This window comes from Serinus canaria, chromosome 7 (assembly GCF_022539315.1).
Source record: "Serinus canaria isolate serCan28SL12 chromosome 7, serCan2020, whole genome shotgun sequence".
Lineage (NCBI taxonomy): Eukaryota > Metazoa > Chordata > Aves > Passeriformes > Fringillidae > Serinus > Serinus canaria.
In genome coordinates, this window is record NC_066321.1 from 13,938,334 (window position 1) to 13,966,249 (window position 27,916).

General features: G+C 37.3%; 1 protein-coding gene across 3 annotated transcripts in view; it reads right to left on the reverse strand.

Moving 5' to 3' along the window:
* Nucleotides 1-25,285, reverse strand: part of MAP3K2 (mitogen-activated protein kinase kinase kinase 2) — a 46,268-nt gene extending 20,983 nt beyond the window's left edge. The window contains exons 1-8 of one of the 3 annotated variants that reach the window (XM_018911394.3): nt 24,962-25,285; nt 12,045-12,114; nt 9,487-9,605; nt 7,872-7,912; nt 5,418-5,517; nt 3,547-3,660; nt 2,834-2,933; nt 2,010-2,140 (exon numbers count right to left, since the gene is read on the reverse strand). In XM_018911394.3, coding sequence (XP_018766939.1) covers nt 2,010-2,140; nt 2,834-2,933; nt 3,547-3,660; nt 5,418-5,517; nt 7,872-7,912; nt 9,487-9,605; nt 12,045-12,048 — 609 coding nt within the window. In that variant the 5' untranslated portion in view covers nt 12,049-12,114; nt 24,962-25,285. Of the gene's footprint in view, nt 1-2,009; nt 2,141-2,833; nt 2,934-3,546; nt 3,661-5,417; nt 5,518-5,919; nt 6,013-7,871; nt 7,913-9,486; nt 9,606-12,044; nt 12,115-24,961 lie in introns of those variants that run through there. The other 2 variants (XM_009087874.4, XM_050976713.1) reach the window with 2 other exon arrangements.
* Nucleotides 25,286-27,916: the final 2,631 nt, after the last annotated feature.

Below are 27,916 nucleotides of genomic sequence, written 5' to 3' on the forward strand. Positions count from 1 at the left end.
CAAGTTCAAGGGTTTTTTTTTCTTTTTTTTTTTAATAGTTAAGGGGTTTGCTATAAAACAGCTAATAAGACACAAATCCAAATCAGATAAGAACTGGTAAAAACAGAGAGAAAAGCTCATCTGTTGCCTTAAAATGTGCTCCTTCCTAAAATGAAGTTCGTTTTGATACATTGTATAATATCTATTATTTGCCATGAATTGGACAACAGTCTTTTTCTGTAAATTAAGCAGTTACCCCTCCAATTTTTATGGTCTGTGCTGCATCTTAAAGGTCCTGGGCACCTACTTTGCCATACACCAATCAAGGACTTAAAGATACAGTATCCTGAAAGTGAGTTTGCACTCTGCAAATACAGACACTTAAATGAACTCTGTACTGCGGAGGACAACATTTACCACAGGTTTAGCATTTTTATTCCTCTTGTCTCATGCTGAACAATATTGATTACATCTCTAAGCCAATAAATTATGGCCCAACTGGCAGCTCATGGGTTTTACCCAATCCCTCATCTCTTACAGAAAGTGTGGGGTCTGCTGTCAGAGTGCAAATAGCTGTACTCAGGCAGATCAACAGCAGAGCAGAGCAAAACTCTCCACTCCCTAATTCCCTTCTTGTCTTTGTTGGACACGCTGTGACAGATAAAGGCAGCATGGCCAACCACTTGCCAAGGTGATGCGGCAATGTAGGTGGGGGTAGCAAACAGAATTTGTGAGCCCACCCCACCAAACTGACTCTTGAGGCTGCTTAGGTTGAACTAACCTGGCCTCTTATGAAAGTAAAATTCATTATTTTAACCTGCTGACAGCTCACACAGCAATGCATACATGACAGGTTATATATTTCTGGAATACTTAGGAGTGAATGGACATCCCAGGCTTCAGGGACCATCTGTCTGTCTGACCAGTCAGTAACCAGAAATTACTTTGCCCACACCAAAACTATTTTACTGGAATGAATCCAGTCTTGGGCTGGATCTGACCACATGGCTATGATAATGAATAGCCCTGGTCTGGAAAGTAGGAGATTCAGTCCCTATTCTCAGCTTGGTCATTAAAATTGTGCAACAAATTGCACTATCCTCTTGCCTTTATTTTATCATCTGTCTCTCATTTAGTCAGCTCATAAAAACCGTTGCCTCTTGCCATTTGTAAATACGCTGCCAATGTCAACAACAACTTTAACTGATTTGTGTATGCAGCATTATTTTTCTTTCCTCCTTGAAATATCTTTTTCTCCATTGCCAGTTCTGTGAACAGTTACATTCCTGCTCCTTTTCCTGCTGTTTTGAAGGGCAGTTTTTATATTCAGAGATTTATATTCAGGATTTTTATTTTGCTAAGTATGTGGATATCCTACATTAATGCAGGTGAGTAAGTATTAAAAAAACAATATACATTTGTGATCTTTACACACCAAAAAAAGTGAATTTGGGAAGTCTTTCAGAGCTTATTTATGCCAGGTCTACAGCTATCCCCTTGCCTCTACCCCAACACAGTACCTACCACACAGAATCACAGAATATTCTGAGTTGGAAAGAATCCACAGGGGTCATTGAGTCCAACTCTTAAGCATCAACTGAGTCCAAATAATTCTGACAGATCCAAACTCTTTCTTAAGATCTCCTTTTAATTACCTGGAAAAGTTGTAAAGCTGGTCTGGCTTATGTATCATTCTCAGTAAAATAAAGGGGCTTGTGTTTTCTAACATTTTCCCCTGGCATCTCTGCTGTTATTTGTATCCATCACCATATCTCACTCAGATAATATTCTTAATTGCCATTATAGTTTTCTCCTTGTAACAGCATATTTGAAAAATTGAAGAGACAAAAGAAAAAAAATAGCCAGGTTCTGCAACACTAAACAGCACATTTCAACCTTACCAGTCAAGTTTTATAGAGTTATCATTAATTTCTTTGCTGTTCTTTCTAATAATTCCGTATCTTTCTTGAACAGCAGTATTTCATAAATAAACTTAACAAAAACTTCAATTTCAATAATCACAGACGTACCTGATCCATACTTTCTGGAATGAATTCACCCTCACTGTTGATACTGGTGAAGGATCCATTTCGAGCCACCTGATGCAGCTCATCTGGAATGTATCCTGGGGGAGGTGAACTCCTATCACGAGTATTAGAACCTTTTGAAAGAAAAGGGCCAGTCAGAGTTTCTCCACTAACCCAGAATTCAAGGCTTTATTGAAATGTTTCACAGGCACTAAGCCTGCCTGGATTACTTTGTGCTTTAGGAATCCCCCAAAAGCCTGTGCCATACTAGACTTAAGTATAGCATTTAAAATCTGCAATCCAGAAATTATGAAAAATTTGGGGCAGAGTTGCCTCAATAACAAAAAGAGAATTTTAAAGAGAATTTTCATTATACAGGAACAGAAACATAATTTGCCCATACATCTATCTGAGTAAATTCTTTCTTTTGACCAAAATCAAAATCCAAACCCTTCTACCTATGTCAACTAATCCTTTCCAACTCTTAAAATTTCAGTTTTTCTTTGTTGAATATTAAATGTCTAAAACATAAATACATATTTCAATAATAAATGCCTAATAACTTATTACATTGTCTGGAAAATTATTCATTAAGCTCTCTAGTTTCATAAATAAATTTCAAGGCTAACATCACCCAACTTTAAAACATGAATAAGTAAAGAGGTTACATCAATTCCAAAATCAGCATGTTAAACAAACGCTCACACATTTGTTTTCTACTCATATTGATGAGTAGAAAAGAGAGTCTGTGTTGAGAGAAAATTTTCATGAAGAGAATACTACAAAAGACATTTTTACAATTAAAGCTATTGAAATGTGCAGCTTACCTATTACAGACAGTCGCCTTTTTCTGTCTGTCACACCAAACACTGCATTATCTAAATCTTCCAGTGAGGGCAAGGGCTCCACGTTATTTACACTGGGTGACTGAAAATGCGTAAGTATAACAATCTGCAGTTATTATTTTATATTCCTGACAATGAAAATACTTTGTAAGCTTTACAGCCTTTGTGCAGTACATTCCACTTTTTAAACAGTCAAAAAAGCAGCTTGCCAATTTACATCACAATTCCTCTATTTTAGTAGCTCATTCGTAGTCTTTAAAATTCATTTTCAATATGCACCAGTATACAAATCCTATGAATATCAATGCCATGATTTGTTAGATAATACCAAAAGATCTCAGCATTTAGTCTATAGACTACTAGTCTTTGCTACCACAAATATTAAACTTCCCACATATGACTTAAAGAACAGTTTCAAATAACTACCATTACTTAAATCCTGTATGGTTTTTTTTGTATCATTCTACTAATGTTCACTTTTCTACCACTGTAGGGTAGGAAAAGAAAAAGACAGGAACAGGATCTAGGAAAGACTTAAAACTGAGTCAGTACAAAATGCTAATGGATGCTTTAAGTGAAATGAAGAAGCAATCAGTATTATATTCAATTGGGAAAATGCCATAATTAAGAAAAGATACAAATTATATTTCATTATGAAAACTGAGGAAAAAGGCATTTAGCATGTCTGCTCATACCTGTGTATTTCCATGTATTACAAGCAGTATCTTGAGACTCTTCATATGTACACTACGGTCAAGTAGTTCAACAGCTTTGTCCAGGTCATCCTGTGTGGTTAATGGAATTACAAGCTACAAAACAGGGAGAAAAAAGTCTTAAACAGGACACAAGAAATATATGATGAATTCAAGTGCAGAGATACAAACAGAATGTTTCCTTTCATAGCAAACAACTTGAAAATAAACCTTATTAAATGATCCCTGAAGTATTAAAAACTCAACCTTAACTCTTCCTTCAGATTCCTCTACTAAGCGGAACAAGTCTTCACAAGAAGCAACCACTTTGCATATACAGAACTTAAATATCCAAATTTCAGCAAAACGGGTACAATTGGGTCAATGCCTAAATTAACACAAGTCTGTAAGATAAATGTAAGTCCTATTTCAGAGAGTATGAAGCAGATTTTTGTATCTCAAATGTTACTAATACACTTGTTTAAAGTTTCATCACTAACAGATTTCTCTACTGAAACCCAGCATTTGTTAACGAAGATGTGATCCATGTGCAACAACTCTAGTCCTCACTAGAATCCTACTTGGATCTAATTAACTAGAATTAACTTGGCATACATATATCTTTAGAACAGAAAATTATGCTATTAACATGCAGTTGAGATCTGAATTCTCTAGCAATGAAAACTGGGCTCGTGTTTCAGGAGTGTAAATTACAGCTTCTGCTTGTAACAAAGGAAAAACAGAATATAGATTTTTAAATCTATTCTACTTGTAAACAGCCTCAGTCAATGATGCTTAAATACAGTACTTTTATACAAAAAGATTGAGGAGGAAGATGTTGATAAAATGAAGAGTATGCTTATTTGTTAAATTGCACTTTTAATACTAGTGATTATTACCACTGCATTTCTGAAAGGTGATGGGATGACTTGCCAACTAGTGTGGAAGGTAAGAAGCCAAAAACCTACTCAAATGTCTAAAAATCTACTAGTAGAAGGAGCTGAGGCTAAAGCATTATGAAGGGCCATTTCACCTGATCTTCCTAACATCCAAAAACCTTCTGTTGGAATTCTTCGTTTTGAGGATCACTTTCACAGAAGTGTCTGGTAATGTTAATGAGTAACTAACAAAGAGCAATCACTGGCATTTTCTTCTGCAAAAATGCAGGGTAGATAAAGCAGTTACATTGTGCTTAACCAAGCAGATCAATAAGCCTCCCTGCACTTTGCTGACTCAAGGCAAAAGCCAGATGTAACCCCTAAGAATGGATCCTGCATCTGTAAATACATTTGCTATTAATAATTCTATCCCTACTTCTAAAGGAAAGCCAGAAGTAATATTGATCGGGCAAAAGTGGCTTGACAGTGCTGGCCCTGTTACGAAGAAATCTTTGGCAATCAGACACTTTAGAGGAGCAACAGTTAAGCCTGGTTTTCCAGTCTACATATTATCTAAATGCAACATTCCAGCAATTACCTAACAAGATTAATACTTAAAGAAATTACCTACAAGAAAGGATAAAAGCTATTTCAAGTTTACAAACATGCCACAGCTCAAAGAGGTAAAGAATTTCCAAGGTCTTCCCACAACAGGACTGTGGAAGATCAGGAAGATAATTTTTCCATTCCTCAACAAGTTGGAGGCATCATTATGATACAACACTACTCATGAAACATTTCATGCATTTCCTGCCTATCCTAATTCAGACAAGACTTACAGGTTTGAGAAAACACACATACACACATTAGAAATCTGGGGTTTTGTCACAGGAGTAAGTTTGGTCACAGAAGTGGTTCCCACTTCTTACAAATGCAAATTTCAGCCTTAAAATGATCAACGACCAAGGCAAGAATTTCGAGGACACAGAATATTACCTCATTATTGCTGTAATGTAAATCCATAGTCTGTCCAAAAGCAACTTTAGCTTTTGCTGCAAGATCTTCAAGTTTAACAGGCCTTGGTAATTGCAGGATCCTGAAACACAATATAAGTTATAAAGAATTTCTGTCCATGGCTTATGGAAATCTGGCAACTCATTACTTAAGAACTATCTCAGAACTAAATTTACTACTAAAAAGACTGTAAGAGGCTATACTTTATTCCCTGTCTTCCATATTTTGAGACTTTCAAAAAAAGAAAGAAAAGCAGTGAAAAATCTAAAAGGGATAATCAGTTATAGAATTAATTTAATTGTAAATATTCTACTTGCTTAATGCTTTCAAAGCCTCCATTTCTGAGAGAAATTGTTAGAAATTTCTACATTTTTCCACTTTAGAAAACTATGACAATGCAGTGCCATAGGCTGACAAGCATAAGCATCAGAAAGGAATTACTCCTGCAGTCCCCATTTTTTGGAAATCTGAAAGACTATCTTACCTGAGGAAGGTAACTAAATGTCACCATCTTTATCATAATGAACTACACACTCAAACTGCCCAGTCCATCACTAACTGTGCTTCAAGTGTGCTCCTGTAAGAATGGTGCAGTTGTAGGTCAACAACTTGAGATTTTCTTTTAACTCAATGTTCCATCAAACCAATTAGCCCAAACTGTGTATAACTAAGCCTTTACTATAGAAAACCATTTCATTTTTGAGATACAACACCATTAAACAAAAAAGAGCTTTTAATAGGGACTAAGCTATTAAGGTATATTCAATTCACACTCAAAAAAGAAAGAGCACTCAAATTTTGTGAAGTAGAAAAGTTAGCAAAGGGTACTGTCCCTTATATTAGTAGTTCAGTTAGTAGTGTGGTGGTTTGGGGGACATTTTCCTCTAGAAATGAGGCTAGAAACCAGGCCAATTTAAATTAAAAGTTATTTTTAAAAAAAATCTTTTAAAAAATATCCTAAAAAACCAAACAAACCAACCCCCCAAAACCCAGCATACACCAGTTCTCACTGTAGTTAACAATCTGGGCAGCAAGCCTGTAACTCTACCCATCACACTACATGCATGCTCTTTGGAACAAAATGCCACATTCACCACTGAAAGCAAGTCTGGAATCACTTCTCTTTTTCACTTCCCTTCTTAAAAAACTAGTGAGAAAACCATTGCATAATTTTTTTTCCCTGCATGATTTCTTCCCTTGATAACTAGAGCTACATGCTTGGGCAAACTGATGTATTGTAACTCATGCTGAGCAATGAGCCTAGGCTGCCCAGTACCCCTGGGCAAGCAGGCTGAAGTCACTTGGGACAGTTCATCAGAGACCTGGGTTAATGAGCATAAAAACCTGGGAAAGGTATCTTTCCATGTACTTACTTTATGCCTGCATTAATATTGAACTGGTTAACTTAGTGCATTTTGCAGTGCGTCAGATTTCACTTTCACAATGGACTATCTGTGCAGACTGGCAGCATGTAAACACTCCTCTGTTTTTAAATTCATGCTTCCTCTTACTTCACTAGAAATTGTTAGGTAGATGAGACCTCAATTCTCAAAACCTTCAAAAAAACATATTCCCTCCAAATTATATAGAGAACTCAACCATTACTGATGCACTTTTTTATGTGATGTTAGGAGAGTCACACTAAGGGCTGCCCAGAACTAGTATAGGGTTTATTGAAGCTAATTTTTAAAAAAGAATTTAATATTTCTCTTGAGAATTAGCATGACCAGGATATGACTTCCATTTTCGTAAGTATTTTCAAAGATCTTACTCTATCATAATTTCTCTGTAAGCAGAATGAAATTTGATACTTTCAGAAAGAGACGGGCAAAATGAATTGTCAACAAACCAGTTCTGCATGGAATTATACATCCAATTCTGTAAAAGCTTTTGAGCAGCCACCAGAGAAGAGATTATATAGAGACAGATGTTTGTATACTTTAGCAGGTGCATTATCCACCTCTCATAAGCAAAATGTAAATAAATTTTAACTGATTAAATTAAAACAATCTGAGTCTAATAAATTTTCATCTTACAGTTGTCAGACTGGCAACCCTGAAGTAAAATCCAACCTCCTCCTCTGGGTATTACAGTAATAATAAATTATCACATATTTATTACACACAATGAAGGACAAAAATTTATTTTCTGGCCTGTTCAAACTTGAGATCCATTTTAATGACTTCAGTAATTATACAAGGCTACAAACATCTATCTGAAGTGTAACGAAATGAAGGATACTACACTGGATTTAGTAAAAGTATATTTAGTTGTTTATGCATACTTTTAAACAGTTAATTCTCTTTAAACTTTGTTCATTAAAAATTAACTTTAAGCTCAAACAAAAAAACCTTAGAGATGTAAAACACTTCAAATTGTTAATTTGAAACTTTATTACAGGAGCATAACAAAACAGAGACAAAACTGTTTCTTTACCTTTTTTCACCTCGATGTTCAAATTTAACTCTAACATCATTCTGTAAGAAGAGATATAAAGGAATCACTATTAGTTTGCTACTGCCTCTTTTGATGAAGTCCGTGAACTTCCATTCAATACTCCTACACTAGAACTAAATTTCATATTAATTTTCTGTCCTTTCTGATAGATCAAGTATTTTAATAAGCTACTTCTGCTAAGGTACATGATAGAGGCTTAAAGAGCTCAAAACCAAAAAGTGTTAAAAATAACGTGAAGTGTTAAAATACAAAAACTTATTCTGAAGTGCAATGAATGCTTCTGTAAATAAGCATATTATAACAGATTTATGACTTCAAATTTAATGAGGATGTGGTTACCAAAGAATTCTGTATTCTGAGTAGGCAGATGGATTTAGCTACCAATAATATGTTTGTGAGTACACTTTGCAGCTGAGCTTTCCAGGCCTAAGAAACATATCTTGTTTCATAAGCATTACCATAGAAACCCACACATACAAATTAAGCCCGCAGTCATGCAATACATCTCCCAATAACCATCTCTGTTACTTGCAGTTAACAAAAAATAACACTGATTTGCAAAATCATAAATTTTAAGAATCAAACTGTATTACCAACTGTTGCAGGAAAAACAATAATGCATTCAACCACAAAGTTTATCCAAGTAACAGTGTTTCATCTTCCAAAAGAACTGATTTTCAAATTATTATTTTCAAAATCCACAAACTGAAACAGTGATAAACATTTCTTCTAACTTTCTAAACATGGATTATACTCAAATAATGTTGGATCATATGTGCATATTACCACAATGTCTAAAGTCACAGCTCAAATGTGAGTTTCATGACAGTAGCAAAGCATCACTGTGTTGCACACTGAATTCTCACAATTTTTAAAGCAGAGAATGAAAATTATGTAGACATTTGGTTTTGGACAGTTTAAGAGACAAATATATCCAAAAATTTTCATTTTTAAAAGGTTAAAATAAACTGAAGTTTATTGAACTGTAAATAAAGGATCAAATCAAACATACAGTTAACTCAATCTAGGCAGAGGTCTGCCTCCTCTCCTAATCTCTCCATATAGTAGTTCAAACCTATCAACTAAGTATTTACTACTTTTCTATTTGTGTTCAGTATCTACAGAAAAAAATGCAGCTGGAAAAAACTCTTATTTCCAGATGTATGAAGAAGAAATTGAGGCAAAAGATGCATTGAAAGAGTTTAAACATATTTCTGCTGCTGTACTGACATTCTTTCTTGGTATGATATAGGTGACAATTGGGTTATCTACCAAAACTATAAAATTATTCCTTGGAATTTCAAAATAGTATAGTTCCAATAAAATAACAACAATAAATATAAAATCACTTTACATATGGTGTAAATACCTCTATAATCTTTAATTTATTTATTGAAGCATACACTATGATCTGCTCTGAAATGCCACCATTTCATTTTGCTGTTAATATAAGAATATGAAAAAAGAAAATGGCAGCACATGTGGGAGACTAATAGCTCATTCTGGTAAGCTCACTGGTCTGGCAAGAAAAAATTACAGATGTCACAGCAGGACACTCCACGTTCAGTACATCAGTGAGGATATTGAAGATTACCTGTTTTTTAGGGGAAGATGACTTTGGTTTTCCTGTTTCTTGCTGGGGCAATACAGGACGACTGGCCTTATGAAGCACAGCCAAATCCTGCATGATTGAATTCAAAGCTTGCTGCTCATCTGCTCAGAGAAAAAGACCAGACAAGTGTAAAAGACTGTCACTTTTGAAGGGCATTACTCTCTCATTTCACAACTAGGTAGGCATTAGTCCAAAATCTAAGAGTCTGCATTACACTTCAAGACATAAATACCAAATTAAAAAAAAAATTGTTGCCACATTGTAAACATTTTTATTTTACTTATCATTAACAGTGCTTAAGGAAATAGACAGCTTAATCAGTAACTCCAATTCAATAACAGGTTTAAAAAAACCTGAAGTCATAACACAGATTAAACTTTAAACAACTGCAGGCTGTATTAATATGAGAAAGGGGATGCAGGAGAAAGTCTTGTCTACTTAGATTCAAACCATATCCATAGATGAGACGTTTACTTCCTGCTCCTTTCCATAAAATAAAGAATAAAAAGCAGGTTCTTTTGAACTATTTCTCCTTTGTCCTGAACATGTATGATCATGCCCATGAGAGGCATACACAAACTTCCACATGAACACCTCAACTGCCTGAGCATCTGCTGATAGCCCATGGAGCATTATAAAAACCCAAAACAAAAATCCCACCACAAAAAAACCCCAAAAAACAACAACAACAACAACAACAACAAAAAAAAAAAAAAACACCACAGAACTTTTCCAGGACTGAAAATACAGAGGACTTTAGGGCTTAAAGGAAGAATTCATATAGAGAATCAGAAGCTTTGAACCCAGGGGATAATTTAGGGGCAGGAATGCTACATAAATTAGGTTACAAGTTGAGAAAAAATCCTAAATCCTGACAATCTGCTGCAGCTGTGATGTCCTGATGTCATGATAGACAAAATCTGCCCTAGAACTGGGATGTTCCTTTAGACAGGAAATCACTTAGGAGCTCAAAAGACTGTACATCCATCACTAAGAGTAATTTATTTCTAATATTTTATATTAATTCCTTGCTACAGCAATAGTACTGCACTCAGCATGTATCTAGAACACTGGATAACAAAATTTATCTCCAGAGGTGTTGACTGTTTGCCTTCATGCTCCTTGACATGACATGCTTGTTGAAGAATTCATTGCTAAATGCTGTGATTTACAAAGTACTGTATTTCTCAAACACGCACCTGAGAAAAGCTCAGCATTAAAAGCAGCAAGCAAGCATCCCTTGTATTCAACAACAAGGAGAATTCTTTAATTCTACTAAACTACAACTAAATAGATTTATCATATAAGGAAATTTAAGTGTTCTAATTTAATAGATTCCTTATAGAACAAAAGGCTGGTCTGAAAATGAGTAATTTTGATAATCACTCATGCTGTCATTATTCATAACTTTACTAAGATATGCAAATCTACAAAAGCAAGTTTTACCAGCAATATTTAATAGCAGAACTAAAGGTATTCTTGCAGCTCAGTTATTTATTTCTCACACTAAAACACACTTCAAAATTTGCCACAATTAAAACAATTGAACTATTTTATTGTGTTATAGCCTATCCCAGTGCTCAGCAATGCAAAAAATAAAATAATGCTTTAGCATCTGGTTGGAGTTTCCAGTGGTTACTAACTTTGATATTTTATACAAAAGAAACTGAAGTACTGTGGCAAAGCATCTAATGTTACTAAATATCCAATATGACTCAACAATCATTTCTCTCACACAAATTGTTGGAGAATATCAGAAATCTGAAGAGTGTTGTATTCCTAGATTGAGCAACTTGATTATTAAGCATAAGGTTAGAAAAACTGGCAAAACATGAAAAGATAAACAAACGCAACACAAAAATGTGTGTGGTGTTGTTGGTTGGTTTGTTGGGATTTTTAGGAGAGGGAACACGGAGAAATTATTACAATAGCAACATGGTGAACTCATTAAAAACATACAACTTGAAAAATTGACACACGATTAAAAAGTAATACAAATGCACCACATAAGTAGAACAAGTCCGACCATCGGCACAGAAGTGGCTCGGCACTGTCATGACACAAGGAAATAAGAAAACCCTTACATGTAGATTTTATGTTTTGAGTTTGACTCTAACACCCATCACCACTCAGAGCACACTAAGCACTGCTCTGTGCCCTAATACCTTGAATCTCAGTTTTCTAAACTTGAATCTGTAAGTACAGCTGTAGACAAACATCTCTCAGTTCACATACAAGAACTGTGAACATGGAGCTGAATCTGATGTCATGTTTATGTCTTCTGTTTTGCTTGCCCTCAGCAATGCGGTTTTATAATTAAAAAAATGCGGGAAAAGTACTACATTATAAGGAAGGGGAAAAACCAACCAACCAACCAAAAAAACAAAACAAAACAAAAAACCACAAAAGGAGTATTTTCAACACTAGTGAAGCTGCTGAACACGGCCTTTCATACATAGATGTTACATTATGTTAAACAGCCAAAGCACATTTCCCAGGAATTGTAGTAAATTTTTATGTAAGTTACACAGAGGACTTACCCATTATGGCAGTGAGTCTGAAAACTCAAACTTCAGGGAAATGGTTGCTTCATTAGCATTATTTTACTTCCTAAAACACAAAACCAAAAACCCCATAATTACTAAAGTTGTCAAAGCCATGTAAAGCAGTCAACTTTTCATTGTTTATGGGCAGTTTTTCTAAGATTCTAGATAGCAAACACACATATAAACTACGAATAAGCTTGCATAAGACACATATACTATGTCTGGAGAAAACAGCTTTTGCATCCTGAGAGTCCAAAAAAGCAGAACATATATTAAATGATTTCCTATGCTGTGTTTTTTGTATCAGCAGTTGCCTTGGAGAATCTTCCAAAAATTATTTCGGTGAAGTGCTTATTAAACATCTTTTTAACTCAGTATTTGACCCAACTGTCTTAAAATGAGAGCTAATGTAATTTTCATTAAAATTAATGTTTAATTAGCTGTCTTAATACATTAAACATGACAATGTATTTCATTATTTTAGATTAAGCACTTCTGCAATATTTCTTTGTAAGCATATCAAAGAAATACAGTAGTTCTGTGAGGCATTTTAAATCTTCTACCTCACCTTTAAAAACAAAACCAACTTCAACCAATATCTCCAAAGAAAAACATCCCAGATGTTCTTCCTCAACCTAGCTGAAAAAAACCCAAACTTGGAAGCTGAAGATATTTGAGGTTAAGGGCTCACATAGGGCTGAAGAAAAAAACGTCCCCTCCAAGTTCCTCCAGCTACAACAACTCATTCTTTAGTATTAATCTGTGATATGTCTCACTAGAACATAAGCTAACAACTGAGCATCCATTTATTTTCCCCTCCACTTCCTTATTCCTTAAAAGAAGAAAAAAATCCAACTTAAGAAAATTCAATTTCTCTGAATAGCTTATGTTTCTTATTTTATTGTCCCTTTTAACCAAAATTCTCAGTTCAAATATGAAGTATAATCAGTCACCTTAACAACCTTTGTGTTAGCATTTAATGTTACTTTAAAATAAGCTAACAACATTAAAATTTCAATTATAAACATGACTCAGACCCATTTTTATTAAGACGTTTATGACTTCACCTTGTGAAATGGAAAAAAACTGGTTTTAACTGATAATTTTCGCAATGGTTATAACAACAGGGTGGTTGTGGAGAGTGACGAAAAATAAGATAACAAAAATCAACATTTTTTAAACAAGTCTATATACATTCAGTAAAAAGGTAAAAACCTAATCCCTGGCTGCAAAGTAGCATTGGTATAGCACACACACAAGAGCAGATTATAATCCAAAACAAAAAAAAAGGAAGCAAAACCAAAAAATTGAAACTCAGAGAAAGACTCAGGAGAAGCAAAGGCTGCAAACACAAAGAGCAGATGCAAAGATAGAATAAAATTATGTCAAGGTCTTGCAGAGAGACACAAGCAACCTGAATTTGAATGTAATTAAAGAAGGGATGACAGAGTGAATTTCAAAAAGGTGTTTGCTACACTCTTATCACATCATCAAAGAAGAATATCCTAGCAACAGCATTTTGTATATAAGGGTGGAGAGATGCTGATTCATATTCATGATTCACTTCCCACCAGCCACCTTCCATAGTCTGGAAGTCTTTCAAAATCTGAGAAAGCTAAAAACAATTTCTAAGAATTACCTGGATATTTTCTTTCTTCGGTGGCTTTGTAAAAGCAAATGAAACAAAGTGAGGACAAGTAAGCCATGCAGACGATGCAGCTGTTTCAGGCACCCTGAGCTAATTGCCTATTCTCACACACTTCTATAATAACCAGACATGGTGCCTCTCAGTTACTAAATCAAGAACAAAAACAACCCCAAAAAACAACCTGGTGAAGCAAGCAATCTAGCTTAGCTTGATTTAGTAAGGAATTTAGACTTACACAGGAAGACTTAGCTACACAGAAAGGTGCATTACACTTTCAGAGTCCAAACCTGTTGCAATAGTGGGGCAAGAATCTCAAGGATATCAATTCCCTCCACTAAATTTTCACGAAAATAAATTAGTGCAAAGATAACTGGTTTCCAACATTACACCAAAGCAAAATGACATAATGTGAACTCAAAATAAGAAAGATGCACTGTAATTATTTCAGTCACAGGTAATGATTAAATCTGACTTTCACTGTATTGGACATGAGCAAGTTAAATCAAGGCCATACAAAACCAGTATCCGCTTGCACTGCTATTCAGAGACACACTTGTCCATAACACATGAAGCAAAAAGAGCCAAGTAAAAATGAAGAGTGAGCATTCACAGGTGATTTTTTCAGACTGTAGAATGGACAGTCAGAATATAAAGTAAGACTATAAAATTTTATTTCATACAAAGAAGAATGAGCCAGATAAAATGGTTTTGCTCTAAAAATGCTTAATTGTTTTTTAAACAACCAAATGCTTGGTTTTTTAAACAACCAACCTCCTATAAATCACAGCAAGCAAGGCTGACAAAATCTCAAGTGATCACCTAGTCAAATATTCCTTCTTAACCTTTCACCAAAATAATGGGCAGCACTGCTTGTTAAGGTTTTTATTTTAAAAAACTAAACACAGTATCTGTGAACAAGACAAAGAGTAAGACCTAAATCTCAATTTCTGTAACATTTTTCATAACTCAAAGCAACTGTTGGCATACGTAACAATAATGACACTATAGTGTGGTGAGCATAGAAGTCAGTATTGTTAAAAGACATTAGAAGATACCTAAAAGAAGGTAACTCCATAGAAATGAACAAAAAGAAGGGGATTGTATATGGACATACACACAAATGAACACTTGACAAAAAGCCAGCCTTTTCAAAGAATATGAAAGCAGCAGCAGTAGCACAAAATCACGAACAACAGAAAAAAAGGGAATTGAAGAACAGTCATGAGAAAAAGCTGAACAGTAACACATCAGATGTGAGATCAGCTTTAGAAAAACTTGGATCTTTAATATATTGTAATAATACATTAAAAACGTATTCACAGGGAAAGCAGGTAAGGGAGAAAAAGACTAATTCAAATCAAAAGCCAATGATACATTGCTAAATTAAAGTAACATTTGGAAAACAAAACCATAGTAATAAATGCAAAACATAGCAAATGCCTCAATTTCAAGGTTTACTGCCAAGCAAAATAAGTCTTCTTGAAATAATTACAGATTAGTTAACAGAACTAACTGCAGCAACCACCCTACTAAGGTTTTTTCAACATATTTGACTAAATATCACATGATGTTCTAGTTATTTGCTTTAAAACCTCAATTAATTAACAGAAAACCCAGCTGATGGACTAAAATAAAAGAAATCCATATTCCTACTTAGCAGAAAACTCCAATGAACATGATTCCCACTGCAGGCCCCTGGAGAGCAACAATGAAATACATAAGTTAAGGCTTAAGGAAACTACCTGAATCATGTCTGAAAATAGTTGCAGTCCAGCAAAATGTATTTAAATAACATTAAGTTTTTAAATACATATAATAATTTACTGTGGTTACTCTCCATTTATTATTAATTAAAAATAATAACACTTTAAAACTGAGATGAACTGCATTTATGATACTAAAATTCACAGGACTGCTTTCTGAACTTCCATACTCCCTGCAACCAGGAGGGCATCACCCACAATTAGAAGCTGTATTTCATGCAAGTCTAAATATTGTGGTTTATTACATTTACTCAGTAATGTTTTTGCATTGAATGCATTTTGACATACAATCATTTTGGCAATTGGAAAAAGAGTTGCAGGCACAAGATTGGACAGTCTTAGCAAGAAAAAACTGAGAAGAATTATTAAATCATAATGTAATTATATAACATAGGTGCAATTCACATTAAAGAGGCAAAGTGAAATCTTTGTGTGTATAAAAATGCAGTGAATGCAGAAGCCATCTTGCTTCTGTACACAACCTGCAGGGACAGTGCTCTGTGCAGACTGCACGTGTGGGATGGCTGAAGCATGAGAATTTTTGTGGCTGGCACAGAGGCATCAGGTATCTCTACAATGAGGAGGCTTGTGATTTCTTATGCTGAAGACTTTTAAAATCTTCCTGGCAAGCAAAAAAAAAAGTGAATTTATGTCTCACTGAGCCCACAGGAGCATGCAGACTTAGCTCATGTATACAGATACAGATATGATTTGGTATTTTTTTATTTTATGAAAAGAATGGTTACTAGCTGTACTCCTTTTCGAGTTCAATTTTACACACAGACAAACAAAAAAAAAAGTTAAAAAATCTCCAAACCAATAAAACAGACCAGGCTTGTATAAAAATCAGTATCTATGGATGGTGCCCTCCCAGTTCAAGGAAGAATAAAAGCTCAAAAATCAGTTCAGGCACCTCAAATGCAGCTCTCATGCAAATTACCTAGGGAACCAGATTTCAGAATTAACTGAAGGATCCAACATGCCCAGTGACAATAGCAAAATTTCATTCAGATTAAATCTTTAGTTCCTGCTGTTCAGTAAACTGTAATTTGACAGAGTCATGTAACATTTATCAGCTTGATAAACTATGATCTTGACCTGAAAAACTTACAATGTGCTGGAAGGTTTGAGAATGTAAGGACAGAATTTTTAAAGACTGTTCTCATAAAAAATGGAAAGCAGCAGTTCAATATGAGTTTATACCAAAATTAGGCTTTTGAGATAAATATCTTAACATTTACAGCAATATTCACAAAGAATAACCATAGTCTAGGAAAGCTAATCTCTCTACACTTCCTTTACAGTTGACAGGGAGAGATAAGCATATTTAGAGAGTTTCAAGACACTCAAATACAAGTTTCCTGCTTTGAATGAACCTCTTCTTTCCAAGTAGTATCAAGAGCCTCTATTAGCTAACCCTTCATAGGCCTACTCAATTTCAAGTACACCAAAAAGATAAGACTGTAATTGGCCTCAAACAAAAAAACATCTACTTTCCTCAACAAGATATCTTTCCTCACCTAAAATTCGAGTTTTACAGAACTTCTCTATTTCCTGTATCTGTCATTGCCTCGGCAGTAGCCAAAGCACTTAACAGCTCATTCCTCAACCTAACTGAACAATTACTCTGCTGATACATCAAGCAAATCTTTCTTGAAAGTCATGATGCTTTTTTAAGATCTGTTCATGATTTTTGAACTTAAAAATGTTAAATTGAAGAAGGGTCACAGCAGCTGAAACTTGCAGACAGGCACCACAGCGATACCTTGCAAAATATGTTAGTGTTGTCAATTTTGCAACAGAACATACTGGCTGCAAATTGACTTTTCATCCTCCTCTCTTATCCAGGACCAGATTTTCTCACAAAGTTATGTAAAAAAGCAACAGACACAGTTGCTTTTTTAGCCCACAGTTCACTGGGCTACACATAACTGTATCACTGCCTCCTGAGCACTCTGGCATCTTGGAAATTTATCACGACCATCATGGTGGAAAGCCCCAGCACCACAATACAAACATTCCTTACCATTAGCTGGGCTATTCACACAATAAAAACGTTTAAAGCTAACTCTATATATTAAGATAACATTGGAGCATCGACAAACACACACAATAAAACACTTCTCCAATGTTTCTAACTTTATCCTAATTTACTATCTTACATGAACTGAGTAGCTGCATGAAAGGTGCCTTAAACAAAATAGGTGTATGAAATTTATAGACTCTAGAATCCCACAAAACATGCACTACAGTGAGTGAGTATTAGGTAGATTCAGGTGCTTCTGTGTCTCCTTCCAAAAATCTCAAGTGGTGCTCTTGGCTCACTTGAGCACTTACAACTGCCATTTGCAGCCCTTAGGCTGAAGCTGTCATGAAGGGCACCAATATTTGATTTTCTCCAAACTTTAGACTAACAATTCAAAATACTTGTGAAGAAGGGATAAAGGTGTTACAATGAAAACCATCCCTCACTACAAATGTGCTCTATCCAAGGTCCTATAGGAACACAACTGTTTGGAGGGGGTTTTGTCCAACAGACAGTTCACAGCACACACCCTAAAAGGACACAGGTTAGCTCTCATCCTTGTGATAGCATTCTAGATCACCAGTTCAGCCAAAGAACTAAATGTACACAGTACAAACTTAATCCTACCAGCACTACCAGTACTGATGATTCCTGCAACCTTCACTACTCTAAGAATGGAAGACTATGCTACAACTAGCAACAAATAAATGGTTTTTAACAGCAACCACTCACTAAAGAGTAAATGTTTCACTAACCACTCATATCAACAATACCCTATGAGCAAAAATAAAGTACATTAGGAAAAAAATGCTGTCTTCCAGCAGTTACTGAGTATTGCAAACAACTGCAGCATTTCAATTAATGTACAAGTGTGATTACACACAAATCTTCAGTCAGATATGGCTTTTGAGGACATACAGAAGAAAGCACTTCCTTAAACTCCAGTAACTAGTTCTATCCTTTTCACTTAACCTTCCAGTTTTGTGACTGTGATGGGTTTAAATACAAGCATTTTGGGAAATAAACCAGACAAATAACCCCACTCTCTACTTCTACACCTAGCTTTAGTATCTACCATCAGGTACGGAAACTGCAAAACTTTGTTTTTCTTCAGTCTAACAGTCATATTTGACAGAATCTTCCATTCAGAGCAAAACTCAACTATTTTTAATTTGCAGCAGTTGAGAGTTTAAATCACGGCTGCAAATCACATCACCATTTCAAATCAAGTACCAAAAAAAATTAACACAAGGATACATACGAGCCTTTTTGATTAATATGATCACCTGGCATTTTGCTGTGACACCAGTAAGAACAGAATCTAAGTCTCCAAGGACATTTCTGTGTCTCCAGCATGAAGACAACTCAGCCTCAATTACTCTGCATCTTCTAAATTCTTCAAGACATAAAGGAGAAATTGCCCTCAGCGAAAAGTCTTTGTTATATACAATCTTACTCATTCCTCAAAGCACAGCTGTTCCTCAAAGCACAGCTCTTCCTGCTCACTACTCAAGGTAGTGATACATTGAGGAAATCCAGAGTACAGTAATACAACTATGATTTTTCAGATCTTCTGCTGCCTTGCTGTAATGTTTTCCCATTCCAATGACACACCAGCACCTGGAGCTTCTGCCTAAAATGCATTTTCTGGCTCATACTCAATTCTCCCTCATTAAGTACCCCACATGCTCTTCTTATCGTAATTCAAATTAGCTTTGTACATTCAATCAGACAGTTCCTTCATTTTTTCTATCCTCAAAACAAATATTAAATGCAAAAAAACCCTCATAATATGCTAGCATGGAATATTTAAGTAGATAAGACATTTATGAGCCATATAGATTTCCAACACAGCATAGCAAAAACACCTCTGAATCCATCTCCAATTCAAGAACAAAACATGCAACAAATAGCAATGAATTGAACCAGGGTGCCCCAGGTACAGACAGACTCAGACCTCTCACACTTGCAACTCTACAGAGAGCTAAATAACACCACCAAAGAAGACAGGTAAGTGTGTAATGGTTATACACTAATGGAAACTGAAAAAACCATCCCTGCCTGAAGTTACTGTGCTTATTGCTACCAGCAGGACAAAAAACGCTTTTCTAAACTCAGCTTTACACCCAGACAGTTATCATCAAGCCATTATTGAAAAAACACCCACAATTCCCATGGGGATTAGCTATTCAAATTGAATTTTCTTTTTTAAACAAAAAACTTATGCTGGAGTTACAAAAATTGTGGCACTGCTAAAAACATACAAAGTCAGTGTGACAAAACAACAATTAAATATAGGTTGAACTTTACCAGTTTTCAGCTGCTGCATTAATAAAATATTTAGGGTGACAAATCTCATGCTCTTCAATAGAATGTTGTATTTCTTTTAGTTTTTCTTTAGAAGTTTAACTTCGCCTTGTGTCAGTATTTTAGCTCTCTGTTCTCTTTTTAAAAATTATTATTAATTCAAATTATAAATTCCAGTTTTCAAATGTTTGTTCAAAGATGAGACTATAGTTACTTCCAGTAACATGGCATTTAAACTGTTAACATTTACAGACCTCTTGTCTAAATTTTAAAATACTTTTAAGAACAGGTGAGATGCAATCAACAGTGACTGCTTGAATACTTCTTCCTGCAAGAAACTAAAAAGGATCTTTACTAGTAATCATTATTGATGTCCATTTAATTTTTGTGAAGAACACACTGTTGAAAGAATTGCAAAATTTGTCCCATCTGTGATCTGGCCTCAAAAATTATGGATAAAAGCATTTACATAAGTCTGATAAAATGGAGTAAAACCAGGGAACATGCTGAACACATCTGTTCCATAGCTGATTCTGCAATTCTTCCTATAAAGCATGCTTATAGGATTAAAATTTCTTCTGCTACATCACTGGACCATATGACATCTCAAGATGGCAAAAGGCTTGTTCAGGTACAGTTGCACTAGCAGACATTACCTCAGCAATACAGTTTACTCCAAAAGACAGCACATGTACAAAACAAATCAGTAAGGACACACTTGTGCCAACAGAAACTGCATCTAACCCTAGGAGAACTTGTCCTCAATCCAAATTTCCTGTTGTAGAGCAGGCTAATGTTCAAAAGCCACAGGGATTGCACGTGCTGGGAAAGAGATATAGAAGAGTAGCAAGTGCATACTCTGCTAAGTCTAAAAATGCTAAACAGAAGAAAACTAACCCAAAATAAAGATTGAATATAATACAGTATAAGGTTATATTCCTTGGAAAGATAATTCCAATTCAGATATATGAAGAAAGAGATGATACAACAAACATTAGTATGAGCTTCTGTGTTAGCAAATGCAGGAGCCAGGAACCTGATGCTGTTGGCAAGAAAAGAAAAAAGCCCCAACAACAAAACAAAAACAAAACCCAGCCATACCTGCATGCACACACCCTAGACTGACATTTTAATAAGGCCACTGTGTTACTTCTGCTACTTGCAGAGTAACTTAATTACTCTGTTGCTCAAAAACTGCCTGCCTGTAGAACTTTGAAAAAGACACAGACAAATCAGTGCACATTGAGTCTGAAAAACAAAAATCCTGTTTGGACAGTTTAGTAAAGAGAAGTCTAACATAAAAGGAAACAGAGGAAGAGTCTTCATGTACGAAGACTTGGTGAAAAGAGCACAGAAACCATTATCCTGCATGATTAGTAAGAGTTGGATGGGAATTAAATGGCTTAACTAGCACCAAGACAGAATTAAATGTTAAGAAAAGCCTCCTAACAACAGTAATAGTCATATGTACCAGCTATAAATAGACCAGTGAAGAGGTGTGGTATTCCCCTCTTGTGAGTTTTTTAAGAGAAGATCAGACAAATGTCTGTCACACATGATTTCAGCATATTTCCTTCTGCCTCTGGTGGGGGCTGACTTCATGAAAACCCTTCTTTTCTTACACATCCATCATTTCTTTCTTCATCCAAATGAGAAAGGTTCATCAGTGTTATCATACCTGAGCTTCAAAAGTACAGTCTTTCCAATACAAACATCAGAAGCATATGAATTTTATTGCATTGCTGTTGTTAGATTGTTCATGTGCTTGGCAAAATCATCTCAGGAAACAAAAAGCAGCATCTTTACTGCTGCAGATAATTCACAATTATGCAAATACAGGAAGAGAAGCTAGTGAGAAAGATTGTGAGGATTCAAAGAAAAAAATTACTGAAAACAAAGTTACAGCAAAGAAAAACTAGCCTAAAGAAAACTATTTTCCTCTCACATGAAAAACTGAGTTAAAGTTTGCTGGTATATCTTAAAAAATATGCAATAATTTGAGATAGAGAAGTACACATAAGTAAGACTTCACAAACAGATGGGACAAAACAACATCTCTACAGGACTCCCTGCATTACCAATTCCCAACTGCCAGTTTTTAAAGGAAAATGTAGATACTTCTGCTTTGGTCCTGCTCAAATAAGATCCAACTTCAAATAACCTCACTAAGATGGGCCCTAAATTATGCCATGTGTATTTGTGGGTCAAGTATCTCTAGAGCAGTGGTTCCCATTTCCCAAGAGAATCCCTACAATATCACAGTACAGAACTCCGTCTTTCCTTTTCTCATTGTCACCAATCTTCCTGCTGCTTTTAAAAGATTACATTTAGGACAAATATATTAAAACATCCCAGACAACCCTCCAACAAAGAAGCATGGTTAGTCTAAGAAAACGGGTTTACATAGAGCCACAAACTTCATTTGTCATATTATTAAATCAAGATGTCATGCCAAGATCCAGAAGTGAATCACAAATAACACGCTGAATTCTGAACACGTTCCCATGTTTCCAATGTTAGTCTACAAGCTGTGTGCAATTATAGCATGCATGATCTATTTTGACCTTAGCACTACAAAATACAAAATATTAGAATAGCAAAAGAAGCATTTCTTCTTAAAGAATTTTTTCTTTCTTCTCACAGAAAAACCAGTGTGTTTAACAGAATTTACAGATTTTTTTTTCTTTTTTTAGTTTAATACTGTGTCAGTTCTACTTGAGAATTTTAAAAGCTTGCATTTAAAAATTGAACTTTCAGGACAGCAAATCTAATAGTTTGTCTAATTAGATAAACCTAGAGTCACTAGGCAATATGCACATTTACATTAGCTTATCATGTATATGAAAACACATGACATTTTCTGCAAATGTATTTAAGATGTACTTAACTACATAAATCAGTCAAATTTTCAACACTCATTTATTTTTCTCCAAAAAGTCTAAACAAAGAATAATGTTAGCAGTACGAAACATCTAAGAAGATATTACTACAAAATATGTTCATTACTCTAAACTAAACTGGTACCTCTCCACAGACCAGAACACCATTGGCTGTGTGTTGTGGAAGAGCAGGAACAAATGAAGGAAATCAATCTATTATCATTCTCAGGCTGCATTTTATAAGAAAATGTTATTTTTAAGTTCAGAAGATGCCCAGTTTAGAGAGCCACTGAATGAACACCTTCTCACCAAACCAGATTACTCATTACTTCTGACTTAGTTTGCTGAGGTAAAAAGTCAGCCTACCCTTAACACAAAAGAAAAAAATATAGAACTTTAGATTGCCGAGATTTCAAAGCTTTTTTCTCCATAGTTCCTTACAAATACTTATTATCAATTTCAAGGTTTTAAAAACTAGTCATTCTGATTTGTACCTAAATATGAACAACTTCTAGGAAATGATCAGGAAAAAATGTAAAGTAAAAACTGCAACTGTGGACTAAAGTTACAGCTTGACCAATTTGCTTGCTTTCTCCAGAGAAAACTATAATAAAACAACCTCTCCTGCATTTAGAATCACTAGGCTTTAAATTCCACAGGCCTGTGCACTGACTGGTTTTCCCAACATTCATAGCAAAAAACCACTGACACATCTACAACCAAAATGGAGAGGTTATTCATTTTTACCATGAATTAGTTTTATCAACAAAAAGCAGAAACATAACAAAAAAGTTTGCCTGCTGATATTAAACAAAAACATAACGCTCATTTCACCACATGAATAAATTCTGCCACAGCTCTTTACCTAATAGCATTTACTACAAAACTCCTAAGATTACCAAGCTATCTTGGAAAAAAAAAAGATTCCTCTCACAGTTTAGAAATCTCAGCAAGCCAAGGCAAGCAATGCAAAAACTTCTGTTTTCTTCACCTTACTCTTCTTTTAGTGCCAGGTAAACCACCTGCTCAAACACCAACACAGAGTTCATCAAGGCAAACTCTACATAGACTTTTCTTCTCAAGCAATGAGTCAATCTGACAAATGTTATCCTCCTGTTCTGCTCTATCAACATACACTAAAACCTTGGGGGAAAAAAAAAATCAAATTAATTATATACAGCTTTGCTACCTGAATCAAATCTGGGTTCAAGATGTATTGGCAGCAGTCATGATAGAACACACAGTGTAAAGGAAACAGGAATTATAACAAGTTCTGATTTTAAAATAGATTTCTGAGGAAATCTGTTATTTCAAAGTCACTGTAAGGAAAGGTATAGGTGAAAGCAGGAAAAAATAGCAAAGAAAAGCTCATCATGTCCCTTCCCTTAAAAATATCCCCAGGGAATTCCACAGGAAAGAATACTTTCTAGGGTATTTCGTTAGTAAGTGCTTTGCCACGAGAGAACCCAAGATAGTGTGCAAGACAAGCCTGTAGCCATTCACTCTGCTAATACGCCTGTGCCATATACACAGCAATACAATTCCAAGGCCTCCAATGCTCTGCAACGTGCTGCATTGTTTAAAGAAAAGAAACGTTGTAGTTGAGAGACATTTTCTGCACGGACTAGAAAACCCTCTTATTTCAAGGCAGGCTTCTATTATCTTTTACCACCTTCTTAGAGGACACTGCATGATACAATACAGCTTAGAGGCTCGCAGCTAATTTAGCGCTTTGATCTTCAGTATTGCCACAGCCAAAAACTAAAAGGAGATTTATGAAGCAAGAGCAACCAAGGGGAAAAAAAAAGGCAAAAAAAACCCTCCCAACCTCGTGGGTGCTGCAATGCACTTCAAATGCAACACGGGAATAAATAATCCAACATTCACTTTTTCCCCTGACAAAAACATCTCTCAGAATTTGACCTACATACCCAATTCACAGCACTACCACTGCAGAGCAATTCAAAGACCAAAAACCACAGCATCAGCGAGCAATCACGGGAAGGTTCAGGGTGACACAGAAATACTCGTCAGGCACATAAAACACTTTAGATACTGCAGCGGTAATGTAAGCAAGCAACATTAGTGTGTGTCTCCCGGCACCGCAAACAACTACACCGCCGCGCAGCTCCACCTGCACCGGGCCGGGTTCGCGCTGCTGCCCCCGGCCCAGGCACCTCCGAGACGCCGGGACCGCCCCAGGGCCCCGCAAGGCGCCCGGGCAAACCCGCCCTGGGGTTCCCCCGCACTCGGGCCGCCCCCCGCCCGCCCCCTCCCCGCGTACCGACCTATGTCACGGCGGAGGCCGGGCGGCCGCCGGGGACCCCCCGCGCTTCCCGGCGGCGGCGGGAGCAGCCCCGGCTGGGCGGGCGGTGTGGAGGGAGCGGCCAGGATTCCGGAGCGGAGCCCACCCCCCCGGGGGAGGGGGGGAAGGGGCCCGGGGCCTGCCCGCTCCGGAGCACGGCGGGGACAGTGACAGGCGGCGCCGAGGCCGGCGCGGAAGGAGCGATGCGACTCGGCAGGCGGAGAGGAGCGGGGCAGGTGCCTCGGGGCGCCGCGGCCGCGGCGGGGCCGGGCCGGGCCGGGGGTCCTGTCGGCCGTGAAGTGCCGCGGCTGCCGCTGCTGCCGCCCGCGAGCTCCGCCCCGCGCGCGCCGGGCCCCGTGACGGGCAGGGAGCGCGAGGCGTCACCGCGCGGCAGCGTCACGACGCGCCCGGGGGTCTGCGGGGGCGCGTGCGCGCCGGGACCTGGCCGGGGTTCGAGTCCCGCCGGTTCCGGACGGACGAGCGTAAGAGAATCCCGGCCCAGTGTGGGATCGGCGCCGTGCGAGGGCAGAACGGGAAGGTGCAGCGCGGTATAACCATTGCCACTGCTCAGTGCAACAAAGCCCCCGCCTCTGCCGGGCCCCGAGCGCAGCCAGCGCAGGACGCGCTGCCTTGACTTGCCTCTTATGGGGGCTGTGCGCGCTTTTAGGACAACTTAGAATGGCGATCTGCCGCCCTTAGGGCGCCCGTTTCTCCCGGCCGCTCTCCGCAGGAGGCACCTGCTTCCCGCAGGAAGTCAATGCATGCAAGGAAGAAGGATGCTACCCTCAATTAATCAGCGAGGAAGCAGTCCCTGATACGTAGCAGGGCTATTACAGCTACCCTTGCGGTCTTAAGTAGCTGATGACGGTAAATAATAGCAGGGCACTGTAATTAGTTTTGTACAGCTTTAACAGTAACCTCAGAGGCATGAACCATTGTGTGTGAGATGCACAAATGACCTGTGCGTGTTTAGCGGCGCCCTTTGAGACACGGCCAGGCCCGGTGTGTTCACACAGAGACAGCAGTGACCTGTGCTGGGACACCTGACTCTGCTGCTGCTCACATGCTGCTTTCTGGGCAAGTGCTAAGAGGTATTCAACGTGTAAGACATCAAGAGGTTTGCAAATCCTGGACAACCTTTCAAAATCTACCCAAAACAAGGGTTGGGAGGCTACTTTGGTCACCCTTAACAAACCCCTGAAATAACACTTGAAAAGAAGTTAAAGATTTACGTGTCAATTTCCAGTGGGAATCACATAGGAAACTAAGTAACTGCCCATCAAGGTCCTTAACGTGATTATTTTGAGATCTTCAACGAAAATAGGCTGCAGAGAATGATAAAATAATATACCATGATGTTTCTAAAAGGCACTGAAGAAGACAGTTCTAAAGACCAACTGATGAAGCACATCCAAGAAAGGCACAAGGCACTGACTCATTGATTACAGAGCCATCATGCAGGAGACATAGTCATCTCAAAGCTAAGACACTTTGCTCCAGACTTGGGAAAATTGTCAATGGTGTTCACAAGACACTTGTCATGATCAAGAGTCTTTAATGAGGAAGTTAAAAAGGTGACCTTTTCTGCCAAACGATAGGAAAACAGCCAAGAAAATGCTGATGTGTGATGCTCCTGCACCATCAAGCAAAATCAATGAGCCACAGCTGCTTACACAGCTTTGAAAACACATCCAGTGTTTCCCTTGTCTCAATGTTCCATTTCATTGCTATTTGTCAGCTTTAGCATCTTGTAACTGGATTTAACTGATGGAGGAGGGCTTAGCAAATGATAGGTTTTGAAGTCAAAGTTCTTTCACTACAGAAGAAACCAGCAAGGATTGTGGAAGATCATCCCACATTCTTCTGCCCGTGTGATGCTCTGTATTGCTGCACAAAGCCTGCCCAGCCCAGAGCAGCATCCTGAGAGTGCCTTGCAGAGGTGATGTACATCCTGACGGGCACCAGTGTGACCATGGCATAACCCTGAAATCAGAGCATCTTCAGTACCAGGAACAGGATAAACAACTAAATACTGACTTTGAGATAAAAAACACCTATCAACACCAAGGACCAGCACTTATGACACTGGCTTACACTGAGCTCAGGTCAAACCCAGGGGCATGGTTCTGAGATCATGTGTCATGCAAAATCAATCTTACAGGAACAGTGTAATTGCTGATATGAAAAATAACAGTAAAAAATAGCTGACAGGAGTTGAAATAAAGTATATCAGATATTTATCCATTCAGTTCAAACCCTGTACAGGTGACAGAAGTTGGGAGGTGTGGGGGTGGAAATTATAGAGTAAGCACATCCCAGGATAGTGTACTCAGGCAATTGACTCAAATCTGGCAGAATGGCTCTCCCTGAATCCCAGAATCAATACCTCATTGCAATGAGAGGTTCTCACCTTCTATATGTATTGCTTGAGGCTAACAAGTGCCTGTATTAGTTGACACTGGAGCCACAGCTTCTAAACACTTTAAAAAGGAACAAAGCAGCCCCTTTTTAGAGCCATGCCATCATTCTCCTTTTTCTCCCATGTTTCTTTGCCTCCTCACCACTCCTTCCTATAGATGGCATCGTATTATCACGTTTTGAATGGCATCCAGAAAAGGGTAAGTTAGTGATTAATTCAATATATATTTAATCAAATGAGGGGTTAACTGACAAAGGAACAAGCTGCTGGAGACAGAGCAGATAACAGAAGTCAAAATGGCTTCTTCTGGGAACTGCAGTAAGGTAAAGCTTGAGATGCCAGAATGTTATAACACGATCCAGAGTCTTTCCTCGCCAGCAGGAGGGCCAACAGTCTGTTTATAAACTTAAATCCAGCTCACAAACATTGAGGAAACAGCAGTATTATTTCAAACCTTTGCTAGTCATGTGTGCTATGCTCCTTGGCCTTCCCGTGACAGAAGGACACAAGTGCCTGCAT